At 42.9% G+C, this 21,112-nt stretch overlaps 1 protein-coding gene and 1 long non-coding RNA gene across 7 annotated transcripts in view; one reads left to right on the forward strand and one right to left on the reverse strand.

The window, feature by feature from the left end:
- The window catches only part of LOC137411278 (coiled-coil and C2 domain-containing protein 1A), an 89,917-nt gene that overhangs the window by 49,513 nt on the left and 19,292 nt on the right, over positions 1–21,112 (forward strand). For all 6 annotated transcript variants that reach the window (XR_013621721.1, XR_010981325.2, XM_068096651.2 and 3 more), the window contains 5 exons: positions 5,679–5,737; positions 12,029–12,080; positions 12,316–12,415; positions 18,380–18,488; positions 19,487–19,648. Coding sequence is in view for 4 of the 6 variants with exons in the window: in XM_068096651.2 (XP_067952752.2) it covers positions 5,679–5,737; positions 12,029–12,080; positions 12,316–12,415; positions 18,380–18,488; positions 19,487–19,648 (482 nt within the window). In the remaining 2 variants the exon portion in view is untranslated. The remainder of the gene's footprint in view (positions 1–5,678; positions 5,738–12,028; positions 12,081–12,315; positions 12,416–18,379; positions 18,489–19,486; positions 19,649–21,112) is intronic.
- On the reverse strand, positions 19,796–20,261 carry LOC144889388 (uncharacterized). Its single transcript, XR_013621723.1, has 3 exons — positions 20,208–20,261; positions 20,008–20,067; positions 19,796–19,869 (listed from the first exon to the last, which is right to left on the reverse strand). It is a non-coding gene; the product is annotated as an uncharacterized LOC144889388 (long non-coding RNA).

Raw genomic sequence — 21,112 nt, forward strand, 5'->3', positions numbered from 1 at the left:
TTTGACATTATGGCAACTGAAGACAAAAGATGAGCGCGGAGTGCACGAGCATATGCATGACCTGTCATCATATGAATCACAGTGTTTGGAGCATACACGGTCTCCCACAGATCCTCTAAACCACTACCACCCATTACATATCCAATTGCTCCCATATATGACATGAGTAGATGAAAACCCCCAAGTCTTACAACAATATTCTTCAGACCTGGGTGAGAGGATTTCACAATTTCAGCTGCCTTGATATAGAGGGGTTGGTCAAATGTGACAGGACAAAGACCCAGTCCATACTTTTCAGACAGCTTCTGGGCGAAACACAAAGCAGAATAGATGGTGTCAGGTTGAGATGGATCCTGGTTAATGAATGGCAGAATATGAATCTTACTCATTTAGTGATTTTCTCCCTTCACAGCACATTGCATAAAGCCACTCCATGACGGACATTGTGACACAGGGATACCCAGAGAGAAGCTTACTAACCAGATATTATCCAAGCATTCAGATAATTTGAGGAGGGGTGGTTTGGGTTTGGGAGGTTCATTGGGCCCTATTTTGATGGACTTGAACCCTGGTGCAGTTTTCCTTTTGTACACTTTGATTGGCACTTGTCCAAATTGACCAGTTTGGGCAACATTTTTGTCAACTCCCTCTCTACTGGTAGTGGCCGGTTCCTCACCTGTAGGAGTAACACATGCAATGCCACCTAGAACATGCCACGTACCATGCCCCGTGAGTGTTCTTATATTGATGTCAGCATTGTCAAAAATGAAATTTACAAACTCGCCAGCAAAATCATACAACTGCTCATTTGCAAGAAAAGCACCATATAGATGCTGAACCTCCCGGTAATCATCTGCAAATGACAAACTACTCAGTATATCAACAAGTTCACAAGATTCGTACTTTCGGTTAATGTACACACCTATTGCTAGCAATATGGGCGATATGAAGGATCGAGGTCGGCAAGCAGATATGATACTGTGTGCAATTGCCATACGCCGGCGTTCACAGACTTCAACCTTTTCAGATTTGGACTTGATAATACCACTCAATAATCGTTTCAAAGAGTCGGGCACTAATTTGTCACTGTCCTGCAATTTGTTCATTGCTGGATATTCAGAACTGACATCTGCCTTTGACCTTATATCATCCCGTATGAGTGCCGCTGCCATATCTATGATTGAGTCTTTAGTCATGGTACCCTTCTCATAATTCTCTCTGAGGATGCGGTTGCTCTCATCAAAGAAAGTATATATGGTAGGCTTTCCAATCTCATGAGTACGTACAATGTCCTTCCCAAAATGTTCCTCCAGTTTTTGCCCCAGCCACTTTGGGTCATACCCCTCTGCTCCATCTAAGTAGTCACTCATTAATGTTTCAAGTTCACAGAGTGAATACTGACATTCATCATTGTCACGTATGTGCTGGCACAACCTTTCGAAAGCCTCGTGTTTTGTGGCATCAACAGGTCGGCCGGCATGTTGCTGGCCATCCACGTTATCTTCATTGGGACGTGGTTTACCAGCATAAAAGTTGACCTGACAGTCATGGTGATACTTGACCTCAGCGGCAACGAGATCAAACTCATTTGAAATGCGAAGTTTGACAGTCTCACCCCACTCATCACCACGATCATCAGCTTTCTTGATAACGCTTTGAAGAGATTCCTTGGTCATAGCATCATGTGACCGTTCCCTTCGGTGGCGGGGTATCTTTGACTCCACACTATAGTCTCTCAGTTTCTGAGCACAGTACAAGCAGTCTTCTTTGAGGCTGAAGGTCGGGGTTTTTGAACGCAGTACTGAAGCTGAGGAGTCACTAGTGGAGGCCAACTCATCTTTCCTTTGCCTTTTGTAAGAGTTTATATTGCTGGCTCGGGTGTACTCCTTGCGGCATTTGCCATGGATGGCTAGAGGTAATTCTGATCTCTTGCCTTCAAATACAGGTTGGAAACCATCGTCCCTCAATACTGGCCATCAAGCCATCAATACTGGCCAATGAGACCATCAAGTCCTTTTTCATGAACTAAAGCACGATCAGATGTAATCGGCTCACCACACGTGGGAATGCCACACAGCTCAGCCATCACTTACTCTTGGCCGGTACGCCGAAAGTCTGTAGAAGAGAAAACGGCAAGCATTAAAAATAGCAGAATACACATTCACATAGGCTATGGCTCTCATAATAATAATAGTAGCCATCTTGGATTATATTTACTCATCAATGTCAAGGGTCATACAAGGACATTCATTTGAAATACATGGGTGACATAACAGATATATTGACAGAAAAAGCTAGGTATTACTTCATGAGGTATATAAGCAGAATAATGATAATTGCAATGTTTTATGGTACAATAGGCAGCCATTTTGGCCGCCATTTTGGATGTTATTTACACTTCATTGTGAATGGTCATTCAGAAATATTTGATTGCAATTCCAGTATGCTGAGACAGACAAAAAAGTACACCTCTATGTGGTAAAAGAACAAAATTATCGTGATTTTAATGTTTTTTGCATTACGGCGGCGGCCATTTTGTCGGCCATCTTGGATTATCTCTGCATATCATTATCTGAGGTCACTGAAAGATATTCTATTGAAATCCTAGGATGCGAAAAAATATATTTAGACATAAAAAGTATACTTTTATGAGGTTCTAGGCTGAAGTTATCGCAATTTATGCATTTTCCGTCTAACCGGTGGACATCTTGAATTTTGAAAATGCGACAAGGTGGGACTCGTGGGACTTTGTACTGTAGGTATCCACATGACATTCTGGAGCTCTGTGCAAAAAAAATCAGCTTTCTACTAATTTCTTCTAGGCTTCCCCTTCATTTTTGGCTAATGCTCCTGGGCTAGTAAGAGAAGAGATATGTGAAGACTGCAGGACAGGCACAGCAGTGGTCTTGGACACTGTGGGATTCTGTACAGGTGAGGACATTGAAGTGACAAGAGATTTTGAGGATGGATCCAACAGTGTTGGAGTTTCATATTGCGGTCAACTTGTGATGTGCTTCCAGAAAACGTGAGGGTTTGGTTGTTGGGACAGGAGCAGAGTTGATTTTGGTGTGTGTAGAGGTCAAGGAATACCGCAGCATGCACTGAGTGCATGCTCAGTAGCATTGGTAGCTGGAAGGTATATGTACTGGCACAACCAAGTGTTGGCAGTGGTGGTGGAAATTGTGTAATGAGACGTGATTAGATCGATGGAGAGGAGAGAGACATGTGGGGACTACTCAACAAGTGGAGGACCAACAGTATCAGCCCCTGTTTCAATTTAAATTGTTCCTGGTTGTTCCAGGAACTGTTTTGTGTACCACAGACTGGTCAATGTGTGGCAAGTCTTTTCCGTTAGTCAGGTTTGGCAGCTGGTGTGGCACTTGCATCCTGGTATCCACTGCAGTGATGGAGTCTGATCTCGACTTTATGTCTTGTGGAGTTGCCCAGTTCACTACAAGGAGGTGTCTCTGCTGCACAATGACAAGGCCTTCACGCCCAAAACACGTGTCTGTGGGTGTTCCCTCTCCGTAGTGGGCTGGTCTTTAAAACTGAGAATTAAAATCTCCTCCCACTATTGGCTGCAGTACAATCCTACGGAGATGTAGGGGGTCTGTAGCTCTGCTAATCTCATGCCTAATAGTTGTAACTTTTTTTAAAATGCATGCATATATATTTAAATTGATATATGTGGGAAAATTACATGCACAGGCCAGGAATCGAACCCATGTCCTCTGGAAAACCGTACCAGTGCTCTGCCATCTGAGCTATCTGGGCGAACCTTCTCTTTCCGTCAATGCTTCTGGGGCACTCGCTGCCAAACATAGGAGCACCAACGGCCTGCTCATGAGAGGGTCTTCCTCAAATGGGAGGAGAAATCCATGTCGTCTATTATAAACACCACTGGGGGCGAAGTGAAGCAATTTAATTAATGAGCATTAATGAAATGTAATTTTCCCACATATATCAACTTACTTTGTACTTACTTTTTCCACATGCGAAATTTGCATTTATGTTTATTTAAATTATACAATGGACTACAAAATGTAAATGTTTCATGATATTTGTTATATTATATCACCTTTATCTATCAATATTGTTGAAATGAAGATCAAATAGCTGTATGTTGAAATATGTTGAAAAAGTCAAAACTTTACATGGGGTGTACTTACTTTTTCACGTGACTGTATATATATATATATATATATATGTATATATAAGTTCAAAACACACCTGGTCACAAGTGTGCCGCACTGACCGGGTCCTCAATCGAGGTCCTCAGCGTCATCCCGTTTCGGCCCTTCAACCTCGATACGGTCAGCTAAGGTGGGCCAGCAGGGGCACATACACATCCACATGCAGCAACTACACCTGGATGCATACATACCCCCACCCCCAGCCAGTGTGAATGCAAACTACAATAACAAAATCGCCTCCACATCCAGAATCCACAGCACCAAACAAACATGGCGGAACACTCAAACACCCACCTTTATACTTCCCTTTCTCCCATACCTGGCCATTTCACTCTCCTCCTCACATCCTTTCCCTGCTGAAGTACAACCCCAGGACATACAACACTGTGGCTTGCTACCTGGCTGTTTCTCCCAGCCGTCTTACGTGTCCCCTTTTCAAAGGCACTGCGTTGCTGTACCCCCTCCTCACCCACCTTACGCACACAACCCATCCGGCTCTGACAAGGCCACCTGCCCCCGATGCTGTCTCTCCAGCGTCACCAGCCTATTCCTGGTCGCCACCCAGTCTTTCCTGGGAGTCACTGGTAGCACCAGTGATAATATACTGGTGTGGCACCATAATAACATCATATGTTATTAAAATGGGTGTTTTATTTTGACATTTTTATTACCCCCACCACCAAAGGTGGATGGAGGTTATGTTTTCACCCCTGTCTGTCTGTTTGTTTGTCTTTTTGTGAACAAAATATCTCAAAAGGTTGTGGACGGATTCGGCCGACATTTGGCAGAGATGTAGTGTATCTAACAAGGACGAAATGATTAGATTTTGGTGAAGATCTGGATTCGGATCCGGCTACTCTTATTTTTAAGTGATTCTTCACCATTGGGAGATAGGGCCAAAAACCATATATAGCAGGATATCTCAAAAAGTTATGGACGGATTTAGACAAAACTTTGTGGACAGGTTGTGCATATGACATGGAAGAATCGATTCGATTTTGGTGAAGATGTGAGTATGGATTCGGATATGAGAATTATTTAATTTTTAAGTGATTCTTCACCATTGGGAGATAGGGGCAAAAACGATACATAGCAGGATATCTCAAAAAGTTATGGAAGGATTTGGACACTTGTTGGACAGGTTGTGTGTGTGACAAGGAAGAATCTATTCAATTTTGGTGAAGATCCGGATCCAGGACCGCTTGTATAATTTTTTAATTGATTCTTCACCATTGAGTGATATGGCCAACCAGGTGGAGGTATGCTCTCTACTTACTGAGTGCCGTTCTAGTTCTTTTTATTTTTACCTTAGTATTGTAATTATATAGTCTTTTCTGCCTATTTAATCATTTAATTTACAGCAAATGGGAAAGAGGTAAAGGAAGGGAATTAAGACAAAATCTTACTATGTAAATTGGTTAAAATTGGCAACCAAGCATTCCAGACAATACTCTCGTGCTTACTTCACCACCATTTTTCTCACAGGTGTTTCTGCTGCAACAATCAACCCCTTTGTGAAAATAGAATTTCCTTTCCCAAGTGCTGTAAGTAATTTGAATTTTGTTAAAGTCCAGTTTCTTTGGTGACGCTCTCTTTTTTTTTTTACATCACTCGTACCATGCTCTGTGTGAAAACCTTTTAATTTCAATGTGTACCAAAGCTCAAAATGTAGTGTACTTTAAATTAATTTGACCATAAACCAGGAGTATAATACAGGGTGTTCCTACTTTATTTTCCCTATTTTGAATGTAAATTAAAATAATTACTAATAAATAATTACTAAAGACATACAAGCATGCAGTTTGCACCATCTTGTTTGTAGCCCAACTCAAATAATCCTTATTTGGAGTTTTTTTTAAATGACTCTCCTGGGTGGAGAGTAACTCCCCAAAATGTTGCGACATGGGAAAATGTCCTAAAAATGTGCGACAATGGACATGTCGTGTCAAACGTGGACTGAAATCGAATATCTGTCGTTCTGAGAGCCACTAATAGTGCAAATGTGAAAGTCTACTGGAAGGTCACGAAAAGCTCTTTGAGTTGGGCTACAAGATGGTGCAAACTGCATACTTGCATCAGTTGTATGTCTATTACTGTAGCTACCTCCCCGCCACCACAGTTGGACGGGTATCAGCTGTCTTCGTCAAACTTTACCACAGGATTCCGAAGGAAAAAATTGAGGCTGTCAATGTTATTTGACTATATATGTCAAAGGGCAAGGTGACAGTGATGCCATTTGCAGAAAATACACATTTTGGCCTCTATCACGCTTATTATTTGGTGTAGCGAGATGCTGTGGTCGGCAAAGAAAATTGAAAATTTGAGGATAAATCTATTTCATTGATATAAATCGTGCCTGAGCCACTGGTTGGAAAGATATTGTCGTGTCCGTACCGATAAAGACCGGTCTCAGACGAATGACCGATCGAGCTTACCTCCGAGGCGTTCAGTCAACTATGGCGGATCTTCTTTATACGCGCGAGGAGTAGTGGAGGGTAGCGATGCTTAGCTGGATGGACGGCACGAAGCGGGTTTTCCAAACCACCAACAATTAAACGGGACAGGACAAGGAATGAAAGTTCACCAATGAAGGGATTTAATAAATACTAGCCGAAACCCGTGGAACATCCACGGAAGGGAGGATGTGGTGTATGGATAGAGTGTACCATTATGGATGGCATAGGGGATTTGCTTGTCCGAGTAAGAGTTAGGAAGAAAGATGAGAATGAAGAGTGCGTATATGAACAACGTATTTATTGCAATCTACTTAAATGACAACGCTACGATATACTTTTGAAAAATGAATAGATTCGTAATAGGAATCGGCATAGCACCACTCTGGCCACACTGGCGCAGTGGTATGTGTCAATGGAAAGGAACAGCAGTAGAACCATAGACTTTAAAAAAATGAACGGATTAGTAAATCGACTGGAATTAGCCCCATACTGGCGCATTGGTAAGCGTCAATGTCAAGGCAGAGCATGAGCAGTAGGAATATAATACAATGAACGCAGTATCAGAGGTTGAAATTATTTTAAAACTTCTGGATAAACAATGTTTGGGGTAATAGTCAAGCCTCTGATGACTCCTTGCGTACTCGTATTATCAACCTTGATATACACATCTTTGAACGACAGATTTTTCGAGTATGGCTGTACGTGATAAACAAAGAGCGCGGTTGGAAGAAATTATGGTAAACCCACCTGATGAGGTTAGCGTACACCGCGATCGACGACACCGGCACAAATGCATGCTCAGGATTGTCCACTCAGTGGACGGCTTGCTGTCGCCTTCGACTGTCCAATCAGCGGACGGCTTGCTTCGCCTTCACCCAGCAGACGCCAATAAGATGGCGTCGTATCGGCAGTTAATCGGATGCTTTTGGGCCCCAACGTCGGTTAATTCAGATTTTTTGAGTATGGCTGTATGTGATAAACAAAGAGCGCGGTTCGTAGATCGTAAATCCATTAGTGCCGTGGGCATCGGGTCACTGGGTGCGGCGTAAAAGGGATAACAAAGTCGAGTCCTTACGCTATTATTATATAGATAATGCCAGGGAACAAGAAAATGTGCGGTAATACGAAAATCCTAATTGGAGCGCTCCCACACGGACTCGTATATACAACACAAGGGGAAACGAAAGTGAAAAATAATGTTTGTGTGGTGTGTACTCAGCTTTGGGTGGCCCTCAACCCCCGTCGGCCCTCTCGCGGGTCCCCGAGACAAAACTTGGTGGACAGGTTGGGTGTGTGCCAAGGATTAATTGATTGATTTTAGTGAAGATCAGATCCATTGAATTACTGTAATACATGAATTGGTTGGATCCTGACATTCGTGGGGGATACATTCCTGGAGAATGTGACAAATGTCAAATCCGCGAATGTGGGGGCATTGTTTGAATGGCGGTAAAAAAAAAAAAAAAAATTTTTACTACGTGGTCTCGGCTTGTGGAAGAGCTATGACAAAAAAAAAAAAATCATGACACAACATAAAGGGAGCAACAGCAGAAAGGGGAAACACCAACAGCAGGGTGGAGGGAGAAAATAGATGGAGACAGACAAACGAGGGATGCAGGTAACAATGAGGGGTAAGGGAGAACACAATGGGAGGACAAGATGGATACATAAGCAAACTGTTTTTGATGGGTGAGAGTGATTTATCAGGTGCAGAAAAGATCATGATTTTGGATGAGGGATGACTTGAGAAGGTGGCGAACAGCTGTCGTGAAGATCTGAAGGGAAGAAGGAGATTGAAGAGAGTATGAAAGATGGTTCCACAGGTGGGGAAAAAAGAGGAATAAATGAGTGGAGGTGAGCAGTGGTTCTGGATTTAGGCAGTTTCACTAGGAGGGAGTTGCTGGTGGACCGCGTACATCCTGCAGATACCTGGGGGTGACACTTGAAGGGTTGAAGAGTTAGAGATATCGGCACACTTTGAACTAACCAGTCTGGTTGTTGGTGATGAAACTGACACCCCTCACTGGCTTTGCTAGTGAGGACGGTGACTGTGACAGGCGGTGCGGCGCTGTGGTTAGGACGTCACTCATACCCAGAGTATCCCGGAAAGTGGCAGCATTGACGGAACATCCCCCAAGCTCAGTGGCTGTGTTGAGTGCTTGTCTCGTCAGTGTGTGTGTGTGTGTGTGTGTGTGTGTGTGTGTGTGTGTGTGTGTGTGTGTGTGTGTGTGTGTGTGTGTGTGTGTGTCAGCTCTATTACAAGCCTCAGCACCCATTTATAAAAATAAAGCAAGAAAAAATAAAATAAAAGATGCAGTCCGCATTAGGAAAAACAGGAAGCAGTTCATACATGCAGCAGACACTGAGCCTATTCAAGACCCCAAGGAAAAATTCAAAGTGAACTTTTATTTTTCAATCCTTAACACATCAATACGATCAGTTGAAAGATTCACATAGATACATCAAATTCGTTTTTTGCTTGTCATCTTCTATGATGTTCACAATGTACAGAATAGAACATCAAAGTAAATTATGGAGCATTGCTTGAAGTTAGAGCTCGCTTTACAGCATGAGGACTCCAAAGATATTGATGCTTCCCGTTTGTTCACTAAATTGTGGAACATTGCAAGACAAGTTCAAAAGTGGGCATGACCACTAGATGTTTTAAACTTTGTTTGTAAAAACAAGCGTTCCGCCTACGTCCCCCGTCGGTGAAGTGATGAGTTGACAAAGTGGAAGACGCAAGGTGGCCATCTTGGATTTTGACGTGGCGACCCAATTATCAATAGCATTCTTCCTTATGCGTAGATACACCCACACACCAGATTAGAAGTTAGTAGTTCATTTATATTTCAAGATATTTCGCTCACAGGGTTCAGACATATATATGGTGGCGGCCATCTTGGATTTTGACGTGGCGACCAAATTTTCAATAGCGTTCTTCCTTATGCCTAGATACACCCACACACCAGATTAGAAGTTAGTAGTTCGTTTATTTTTCAAGATATTTCGCTCACAATGTTCAGACATATATATGGTGGCGGCCATCTTGGATTTTGACGTGGCGACCCAATTTTCAATATAATTCTTCCTTATGCCCAGATACACCCACACACCAGATTAGAAGTTGGTACTTCTCTTATTTTTCAAGATATTCCGCTCACAATGTTCCGTCATACATGGCGGCGGCCATCTTGGATTTTGACGTGGCGACGCAATTTTCAATAGCGTTCTTCCTTGTGCGTAGATACACCCACACACCAGATTAGAAGTTAGTAGTTCGTTTATTTTTCAAGATATTCCGCTCACAAGGTTCAGACATACATGGCGGCAGCCATCTTGGATTTTGACGTGGGTTGCACCCACACTCCAGATTAGAATTCGGTCCTTCGCTTAGCTTATGCACGCACACACGCAAGGAACGGACGGACGTACGTACGCACGGACGGACGGACGGAGGGGAAAACCATAGTCCCCCTTTCGCTCCGCGGTGCGACGGGGGACAATAATTATCTCACGGATGATGTCCCCACCAATATATTGCGCTGTGCATCTTCTTCACCCTCCCTGTTTCTGTGGAAGGTGGTGAGCGAAGCTTTTCCAAGCTGAAGTTGATCAAAACATCTCTTAGTTCCTCAATGATGCATCAAACACTTGTTGGGCCTTGTTAATAGAACTTGTTAATCACCTTGTTATCCACCTTGTTAATAGAACATGAAATTGCACAAAACATTCACCTGAAGGAACTTATTTCTGCATTTGTTAAACTGAAAGCACAGGAAGTGAAATTCTAAATTCTAATGATCAACTTTGTTCCAGGAACACGTATTATGACATCACGTGATTCATGTTACACATTATAATGTGCATTTCTTTGAGTACATATTGCAAGTGATTAATTTGCGAGCCTCCCGTGTGTGAGTGATCAATCTTCGGGCCTCCCATGTGTAAGTGAATAATCTGCGGGCCTCCCATGTGCAAGTGATGAATTCGCGATCCGACATGTTCGGAAAGCTGCCACCATTTCATCTCTCGCGATGTGGTAACGTGGTCTCCGTCGGAAGAACGTCGGAAGATTTGATTGTAGTTGGCTGATGTGAGATTCGGACTAATCGATCAGCATTCTCATTTTGTTCTGTACTCTGGTCTGACAGGGGGTTCTTTATTACCTGCCTATTCCAATACAGCAAGTATCAACCGTCATCCTGTGCTATGCTTTATTCTTCCCTCATAAACAATATCCTGTGAAAAGTGTAGAACAATGATAAATATACAATCAGTATCAGATTCGCCTTTTTCATGTAAAATCGATCTGCAATTCTAAATGCAGAAGTTTGATTCATACTAATGCACAATATGTATTGTCGAAAGTTAATAGTGGCGCCGGGGATTGTGGAGGGGTGGGTGAGGCATGAGAAGGGATGGGTGGGGGCGGGAAGGGGATGGCGCAAAGCTGAAAGTTCGCATAGGGTGCCCAATTCCCTTGCTGTGATACATATGTGATACACCCAATTCCCAACCTGAATAGCTGTGATACATAAACTTGCCTCGGGCTCCTATATTAAATGTGCAACCCACTTATACAATGTCACGCATCGTTATCCGACAGGGTGGTGCAGAGGTAGTGCACTAGCTGTTGAGTAATCTATTATGGGCTCCTGACTATAAACTGTCAGACTGATGCTTTACAGGCAGAGATTTAATCAGTGAGTGTGGTATCCTTAGAAGAAGAAGAACCACCTTTAGAGGCCATTTTTCCCTGCAGGGCAGGGGTTGGCCTTTTTCGGGCACCATGGTCCCCTTTTTGAAGCAATGTTTTATGGCCGGATGCCCTTCCTGCCGCCAACCTTGTTAGTCGCCTCCTGCGACACACAGGGAATTACCAGTGAACTGATACTCAATTTGCCGACCTCGGAAGGATGACAGGCTGAGTCAACCCCCCTGGCGTTAATTCAGCGATCGACTGGGATTCGAACCCAGGATCCTAGGATCCCAAGCCGGCACCTTAACCGCTAAGCCAACACCAGGGTATCCTTAGCATGGGCAATAATCTGTATACCTGCCTGCTAGCATTAACTGGTGGATGTTAAAGATCCCACAGTCTTTTTCAAAAGGTAGGTGATTGTTGCCAGCACCTTTGCCAAATCCCAACTTCTTGCTCAATTGTGCAGAGCCTCAGCATCGGTGGCACAGCTTTGTCTCAGTTAAGATGCAGCCATTGTACTAAATCTGGAATTGGATCCAGGTCTGATATGAATTCATTAGCGGCTATGAACCATCAGTGAGTTGGATGGGTATAATTTAACATTTGAGATTGCTTCTTCCTCCTGGTCTTGCAGTTCTGGTGCTTGAATTCTTATTCAGACATTCTCTTTGCAGGCTGAACCTCAAAGAGCGAAGACAAATGTGATGAAAAACACTTGTGCACCAGGTAAAAAAAGCAAATAATAAACTTTGTAACAATTTATTATCTATTTGGTAGCATATGATTAAGTTTCTGTACTACTGTAACCACTGTATTTTTCTGTTTGTTGTTTTTTTAGAAGTCCAACTCTTTGACCTAAATGCATATACTATCATTTAAGTACCAATTTATCTTATCCTACCTAATTAACACAAACTTGTCACTAGGAAGTTGTGACATGCTCTCCAATTTTGTTTGGTAGAGTTCAATGAAAGCTTCAAGCTCTCCATAGATCGAACAGCACGTGACCTACGATATCGTATTCAGTCCTCAGCAATCGTCTTTGAAATCTACCACAAAAGGTTTTTTTTTCATATACGAAAACCAATAATGGCCGATAATATAGCTCCACTCCTCATGATACAGGGACACCTATTGAACCACAACTGTAGCCTAAACTGAAGTTGAAATCCAATTTATATATTGGAAAATGTGATTTCCGCTGCAACCGGAAGTGGGCAGAGCTTATATTTTCACCCCTGTCTGTTTGTCTGTCTGTGAGCAGGATATCTAAAAAAAATTGTGGACGGATTCAGACAAAATTTAATGAACAGGTTGGGTGTGTGACAAGGACGAATTTAATAGATTTTGGTAAAAGATCTGGTTCTGGATCCGGATACTATAGTTGTTTAAGTGATTCTTCACCAGACAGATAAGGCCAAAACGATATATAGCAGGATATCTCAAAATATATGGACGGATTCGGATAAAACTTGGTGGAGAGATTTGGTGTGTGACAAGGACGAATTGATTCGATTTTGGTGAAGATTCGGATATGAGTTTTTTAAAAAATTATTTAAAGTGATTCTTCACCATTGAGAGATGGGGCCAACAACAATCTATAGCATGATGTTGTATACAGGCAGTCCTCGCGTTACGAACGAGTTCCGTTTTTAAGTCTGTCTGTAAGTCGAATTTGTATTTAAGTCGGAACAGTTACGTACGGTTCACATCTAGCGTCAATTAGTCAAATGTTTGTCTTAGTATGTAGTATATATTTTACCGAAAACATATATCGGTATAAAAAAACATAAAAAGAAACATTTCTTAAACTGTTTAGATATAAAATAAAAGATAATGATTAAAGGTTAACACTTACTCTCGTTCCAATTGATGTCTTGCAAACCTTGAAACGATCATACCTTGATATATCTCTCCGATATTATGGGCCTGGTGTTGGAGAGGATGGATCTGGTGGTGGAGAGGATGGACCTTGTGCTGGAGAGTCAGGGATTGATACTGCTACTGGAGAGTCAGGGTCTGATTCTGCTGCTGGAGAGTGGGGGTTTACTTCTGGAGTCAATTTATTAAAGTAAACATCAAGGGAGGCTTGAACAGAGCTTTTATTTTTCTCATTATAAATGGCCTTGTAGTAGCTGAGGCCGTCGGTAACTATCCGGTAAACTTTGGTGAACCTCTCTGCATTAGGATCTTGCTCCTCTAACTTTGCCATCCCTGCTTCGATGAGATGAAAGGCTTCAGCTAACTCCTTTGTCAAAAACTTCTTGGGTCTTCTGGAATTTCTTCTGGAGTTTCTAGGTCCCGGCCTTCTTCCTCAAATGCTATCATCTGCTGCTCCAGCTCCATAAGGTCCTCATTGGTCAGTTCTTTGGCATGGGATTCAAGCAAGTCTAAGACATCATCTTCATTGATGTCTAACTGCAGTTGATTATTACCAATATCAACCACAGCTTGCCTGGCTTCGGTGATGTCCTCAGCTGTAAACCCCTTAAAAGCATGTGCGAATTGGGGGCACAATTTGTTCCACACTCCTTTCTTGTTGGTTTTCGTCACTTCCCCCCAAGAATCTGCAATGTTTTTGATGCCATCGTAGATGTTGTAATTCCTCCAGAACTCCTGGTCATTGCATCATCTTGGCTAGCCCTGACTGCTTGTGAGAAGGTCCGGCGTAAATCGTAAGCCTTAAAGGAGGCTATGACCCCCTGATCCATTGGCTGAAGTAGTGATGTGGTGTTGGGTGGAAAAAGACGACCTTTACATTGAGGTGAAGGTCATCTAAAGTGCTTGGATGTCCAGGGAGGCATTGTCAAGCACAAGGAGAATTTTGAAAGGAATCATCTTGGCCAAGCAATAACATTCAGCAGCAGGAACAAAATAGTTCAGGAACCAATCTTCGAAGAGAGCTGTTGTTACCCAAGCCTTTGTGTTTGCCTTCCAAATAACGGGAAGAGATGCCTTGATGATTCGGCTAAGTGCCCTCGGATTTAGGGAGCGATACACAAGCATAGGCTTAAGCTTGCAATCCCCGGATGCATTACCACCAAGCAATAACGTCAGCCTATCCTTGGATGCCTTATGCCCTGGAGCAGTTTTTTTCCTCTTTTGAAATGTATGTCTTTTCAGGCATTTTTTCCCCAAAATAAGCCAGTCTCGTCTACATTAAATATTTCCTCAGGCACATAACCTCCCTCCTCAATAAATTTTTTCAACATTTCAGGAAACTCTCGCAGCACTTGCATCGGTACTCGCTGCTTCACCTTGCAATTTAATATTGTGTAAATTTACCCTCCCTTTGAAACGGTTGAACCAAACCCCTACTCGCAACAAATTCTTCATCACAAGCACCTTCACTTGCTGCACGTGCAGTTTTTAAATGACTGAAAAGGCCTCGAGCCTTTTCTTGCACTAAGCCAAGGCTAATAGGAATATTATGCTGATTTTGATCCTCTAACCAAATTACCAATAGCCTTTCCATTTCGATAATTAAACCACTGCGTTGCTTTGTGATAATTGTCGCTTTCATCGGGACAGAGCCTTTTACATGCTCCATTACTCTCCCCTTGTCCTTTATAATTGTCCCGATCGTTGACCGACTGTAGCCTAACACTTTTCCAATGTTTGTTGGCATCTCAGCTCTCTCCGATCGCTTTATTATTTCCACTTTTGTTTCAATCGTGATCGTTTTCCTTTTCTTCGATGCATCACCATCACTTGCATCAGATTTACGCTTTGGAGCCATGATTACGAGGGTAAACACACGAAAATTTTAAGTCAAAACACAACGCACACAACAGTGTTTACGCGATCCAACTTAAAATGGCGACAACGGCGTGGCGTTGTTCTCCCTCGGGCCGACGAACCGCTGAAAACGCGCAGTGTTTTGAGCGTCGCGCAAAGTAGTCTGCCCGTTCGTTAGTACGAACCATTGTATGTAACTCTATTTTTTAAATAATAGGCTTTACCGAGGTCGGTACGTAAGTACGGGCGTTCGTAAGTCGGGCGTTCGTAACCTGGGGACTGCCTGTATTGATATTTAAAAAAGTTAGTGATGCATTATGACAAACTTGGTGGATGAGTTTGGTAGAAGACAAGAAGAAGGTGATCCTATTTTGGTTGTAGTCCGGATGCAGATCCGGCCTATCAGCGGGATACAAAAGGTAAACTCTTCAGCCTGGTGTTGGCTTAGCGGTTAGGGTGCTGGCTTGGGATCCTCGGATTCTGGGTTCGAATCCCGGTCGATCGCTGAATTAATGCCAGGCGGGCTGACTCAGCCTGTCATCCTTCCGAGGTCGGCAAATTGAGTACCAGTTCACTGGTGATTCCCTGTGTGTCGCAAGAGGCGACTAACAGGGTTGGCGACAGGAAGAGCATCCGGTCATAAAAACATTGCTTCAAAAAGGAGACCACGGTGCCCGAAAAAGGCCAACCCCTGCTCTGCGGGGGAAAATGGCCTCTAAAGGTGGTTCTAAAGGTGGTATCAGATTTATCATTAAAAATGAAGATCTCATCAATGCCATGAAAAATACCCTCGCCACACTCTTAGGCCTGGCAGATTAACATGTTTCACCACATAAATGTTTGCATTTTGCATAACCCAAAACACACAGTTGTGACGATTTACCCGGCCATTCAATTTGAAATCCCGACCAAAGCAGACAGGGGTGAGAACATAACCTCCGCCCACCTTCGTGGCGGAGGTAATTATCCTGTCATCGATATCACAATGTTCTTCACTCCTATCGGTGAACAATCACATTGTACTCTTATATCAAGATCATCCTCCCTTGTTAAGAGTATGCAAAAGCCTTTACATACAAGGTGTGTATGATTTCCATGTAAATTCCTTTAAAATACGATGAACAGTACATTGACTGATCTGATTCATGTGCATGAAGCCTTGTTGAGTTTTTGGAGAACCCTGGTACACCGTTATTGTCGTTTCCACATTTTCTTTACTTTGTGCTATCCATTTTCTCCCACACTTGATCTCATTCACCTTTTGGACACTTCCATATTCATCAAGTTGATCATGCATGCAACTAATTGTTGGTGTTACATACTCTCATATCCAGACATGCTGCACTTCCTTTACATTTTAATACTTCCAACACCACTTTAAAATCTCAAAAAGTTATGGACGGATTTGGACGAAACTTTGTGGACAGGTTGTGTGTGTGACCAGGACTAATCGATTCAATTTTGGTGAAGATCTGAATATGGATTCGGATACGAGCATTATTTAATCTTCAAGTGATTCTTCAATATTGAATGATATGGCTAAAACCGATAGTTGTAGCCAAAAATATTGGCACCCTTGCACTTTTTTCAAATAACTCGCAATTTTCTCTAAAAATAAGTTGAAATTGCCAAAAGTATTTGGTCTCCACAATTCTTTATTTCACTATTAATATTACAGAACCTTTGTTTTTGATTCAGAACTTCATATATCCTTTTACATCAGAAAATAAAAAGAAATGGCATTGACAAAATGATTGACACCCAAGACTTAATATTTGGTAGCACGGCCTTTGGACACAATAACTGCAGTCAAGCGCTTCCTATAGCCATGAATGAGCTTCCTGCACCTCTCTACTGGCAGTTTGGTCCATGCTTCTTGTGAAAACTGCTCCAGTTCTCCCAGATTTGAAGGGTGCCTTCTCCCAACTGCTGTTTTCAGATCTCCCCACAGGTGTTCAATGGGATTTTGATCTGGACTCATCACTGGCCACTTCAGAACAGTCCAGCGTTTTCTCTTGAACCATTCCTGGGTGCTTTTGGAAGTGTGTTTGGGGTCATTGTCCTGCTGCAAGACCCATGACCTTCGATGGAGACCCAGCTTTCTGACACTGGGTTGAACATCGTGCTCCAAAATGCCTTGGTAATCTCCTGATTTCATGATGCCATGTGCACATTCAAGGCACCCAGTGCCAGAGGCAGCACAGCAACCCCAAAACATCACTGAACCTCCTGCATGTTTGAATCTAGAGAAGGTGTTCTTTTCTTTGAAAGCTTCATTTTGTTTTATGTAAACATAGAGATGATGTCCTTTGCAAAAAAGCTCTAATTTTGGTCTCATCTGTCCACAGGACATTCTCCCAGAAGGATTTTGGCTTGTTCAGGTGTGTTTTAGAAAACTCCAGTCAGGATTTCTTATGTCTCTCTCTCAGCAGATGGTTCCTCCTGGGTCTCCTACCATAGAACCTCCTTTCATTATGTTGGTGATGGATGGTGTGAGTTAAAACTGTCGTACCCTTGTGTCTGAAGGTCAGCTTGAATCTGTTTTGCAGTTGATCGAGGCGCTTTCTACACCATTCGAACAATCCTTTGCTGCAATCTTCGATCAAGTCTTCTCTTGCGGCCATGTCCAGCGAGGTTGGCTACAGTGCCATGGGCCTTAAAATTCCTGATAACATTGCGTACGGTGGACACAGGAACATCATGGTCTGAGATGGACTTGTAGCCTTGAGATTGTCCATGCTTGCCTACAATCTTGTGTCTGACCTCCTCAGACAATTCTCTGGTTTTCTTTCTTTTCTCCATGCTCATTGAGGTACACACAGTGGCGCAAACAGCAGAATGACTCCTTTTCTCTATTCAAACTGGTTGAATGAGTGATTTTTATATTGCAGGCACCTGCAATTCACCACAGGTGAGTTCAATTCCAATGAAGGGAAAATCACCTGCTTGAATACTAATTATTTCAAACAACTTCTAAAAGGTGCCAATAATATTGTCCGGGCCATTTTAGGAATTATGTGTGGAATAAGCTAGGCTCTAGTAATTTTTTCAGCTTTTTTGTTTTGTTCCACAGCAAACCAAAGAAATACATATGTGGATACCAAAATATTTTTTTTATTTCAACAATTTTATGGAAGAAATGGTGCATTATTTGAAAAAAGTGCATGGGTGCCAATATTTTTGGCCACGACTGTACATAGCATATCTGTGGTGGTTTCATGTGCACTTTGTTTTGTCTGTGATTTCTACATTATATTTCTTTATTTTCACCCCTTTATGCTGTCTAGCCACTGTCGAGCTGGTGGAACACTATTCCGAGGAGACCGCCTATTGGGCACTGCTCGGCTTCCTTTAGCGCAGCTCGAGAGTGAGTGTGACCTCGTGGACTCTCTTCCCGTAAGTTTGGCCTTAACAACGACAGATGTAACATTGGGAATTGGAAAATAAAGTTAGTCAATTTGGCATTTTGGCCAATTTTAATACTTTCCACAGCAGTTATGGATCTAGATTGATTGTAAGGTCATTTTAAAACTGCGACATGCCACAGGTCTACAAGAGCTTTGTGTTGCTGTTGCTGTTATTGTTGTTGGAGTTCTTGTTGGGGGTCGATTTTTTAAAATGTGCACCCATTGGGAGGACAGCTGCTGGACCACACCGACATCTGTCGCTTGACTCCACCCACCATAGCACCAAGACGAAATGATATAGCCGCCATCTTGGTTTTCTGGTGGGCCAACCACATTAGGCCTGTAGGCTTCTGCTGATTATACACTGCCTGTGTTTGTTCCATCAGATTTAAATTAGCTTTGTTTGGGTCGAGTGTTATTCACGATAGGGAACCCCAGAAAATCGTTATGTTTCGTAATCCGTAATCCGTAACGTTATGTTTCGTAATCAAGCGTTACGTTATGCAAATTACTAAAAATATATATAGCGTTACATATTTTTTGAACGGCCCCATATTGGGTTGAAGCAATCCGTGACGGTGTGACGATTCAGCTCGTTCTGATATAACAGTGGGGAGGATGACATGGATAAGAGTTGTCGAGTTAATCTTTTAATAGTGCATTAAATGTGTTTCCCAATCGCGCTGTTCATCTTTTAAGAGTGCTTTAAATGCGCACTTCCCAATTGGCCCGTTACCAGCAGGTTGTGACCCAAATGCGGCCATTCTTGTTATTTACTGTGAGTTGATGAGAAGTTTAGCATTAAGGGTTAGTGGTTAATATTCACCTCTCAACTATCATGTGCAATGAAGTTGCTTGACCACAGGTAACTTTGTTACCTTTGTTTGGTGTATATTGCAAGATAAATTTCCTATAATGTCTACAAATGAGCAGTGTTACTCAATATGATAATAACTTCATCCTCTTTCCTTTTGGTTACTGATTCAGTTCTTGAAAGATGCACATGGACCAAAAGGTATGAAAGAGCGTCACCCCAAGCAGCTGTATGCAAAACTTCTAGTTCGAGTGCGGATACGCGAACCACTGCGTGGGTTGGAAGTGCAAAGGCTGGTTGAGCGTTGGCTTTACCTCGACGCCATCCAGCTTCAGGTATATTTTAGTCAAGTGGTTGTTGAGTTTTTCTCGCTAACATAAATATAAAATTGCTAAAAGGGTTACTGTAACCTATTAATTTTGATATTCAGTGTGACAACTGCAAAAGAGTAGCTCTGTCACACTCTCTCACGTTATCTAACTCTCTGCCATGCTCTCTCGTTCTCTCACATTCGCTACCTCTCTGTATGTTGTCAGACACTGTTAGTGTTCTCTACCTCTCTGTCATGTTCTCTACCTCTCTGTCATGTTCTCTACCTCTCTGTCATATTCTCTACCTCTCTGTATGTTGTCAGACACTGTGTTAGTGTTCTGTACCTCTTTGTCATCTTCTCTACCAATGTCATGGTCTCTACCTCTCTGTCATGTTCTCTACCTCTCTGTCATGTTCTCTACCTCTCTGTCATGTTCTCTTCCTATCTGTATGTTGTCAGACGCTGTGTTAGTGTTCTCTACCTCTCTGTATGTTTTCAGACATTGTGTTAGTGTTCTCTACCTCTCTGCCATGTTCTCTACCTCTCTGTATGTTTTCAGACACTGTGTTAGTGTTCTCTACCTCTCTGTCATGTTCTCTACCTCTCTGTATGTTGTCAGACACCGTGTTAGTGTTCCCTACCTCTCTGTCATGTTCTCTACCTCTTTGTCATGCTCGCTACCTCTCTGTCACTTACTCTATCTCATGCTCTCTCACATTCTCTACCTCCCTACATAATGTCAGACACTGTCACATTCTCTACCTCTCTGTCACTTACTCTATCTCATGCTCTCTCACATTCTCTACCTCCCTACATAATGTCAGGCACTGTCAACTCTCTACCTCTGTCATGTTCACTTCCTCCCTGTCGTGCTCTCACCTTCTCTCCCTCTCTGTTGTGCTCTGTCATGTTCTCTCGCACTCTCACATTCGCTGCTTTTCTGTCGCGTTCTCTACCTCTGTCGCTCTCTGGCATTTTTTCTACCTCGCTGTCCCTCTCATTACATCTCTCTTTCATGCTCACGTACACACACACACACACACACACACACACACACACACACACGCACACACACACAAAGAGTTGTCTCTCTCTCTCACTCACCCTGTCATCTCTTCTTTCCTTTCCTCCCTTTATTTCAGCCCCTGACCCTCTCCACCCTCACTCCGTCTCAATTTCTGTTCATCTGTCTCCATTTCCCTCACCCCATCTCCATTTCCCTCTCCCCATTTCGATTTCCCTCACCCCATCTCCATTTTCCTCACCCCTTCTCCATTTCCCTCACCTCGTCTCCATTTCCCTCACCCCGTCTCCATTTCCCTCACCCCGTCTCCATTTCCCTCACCCCGTCTCCATTTCCCTCACCCCGTCTGCATTTCCCTCACCCCGTCTCCATTTCCCTCACCCCATCTCCATTTTCCTCACCCCATCTCCATTTCGGTCACCCCGTCTCCATTTCCCTCACCCCGTCTCCATTTCCCTCACC

The sequence above is a fragment of the Myxine glutinosa genome, chromosome 1 (assembly GCF_964187855.1).
Source record: "Myxine glutinosa chromosome 1, kmMyxGlut1.1, whole genome shotgun sequence".
Taxonomy (NCBI): domain Eukaryota; kingdom Metazoa; phylum Chordata; class Myxini; order Myxiniformes; family Myxinidae; genus Myxine; species Myxine glutinosa.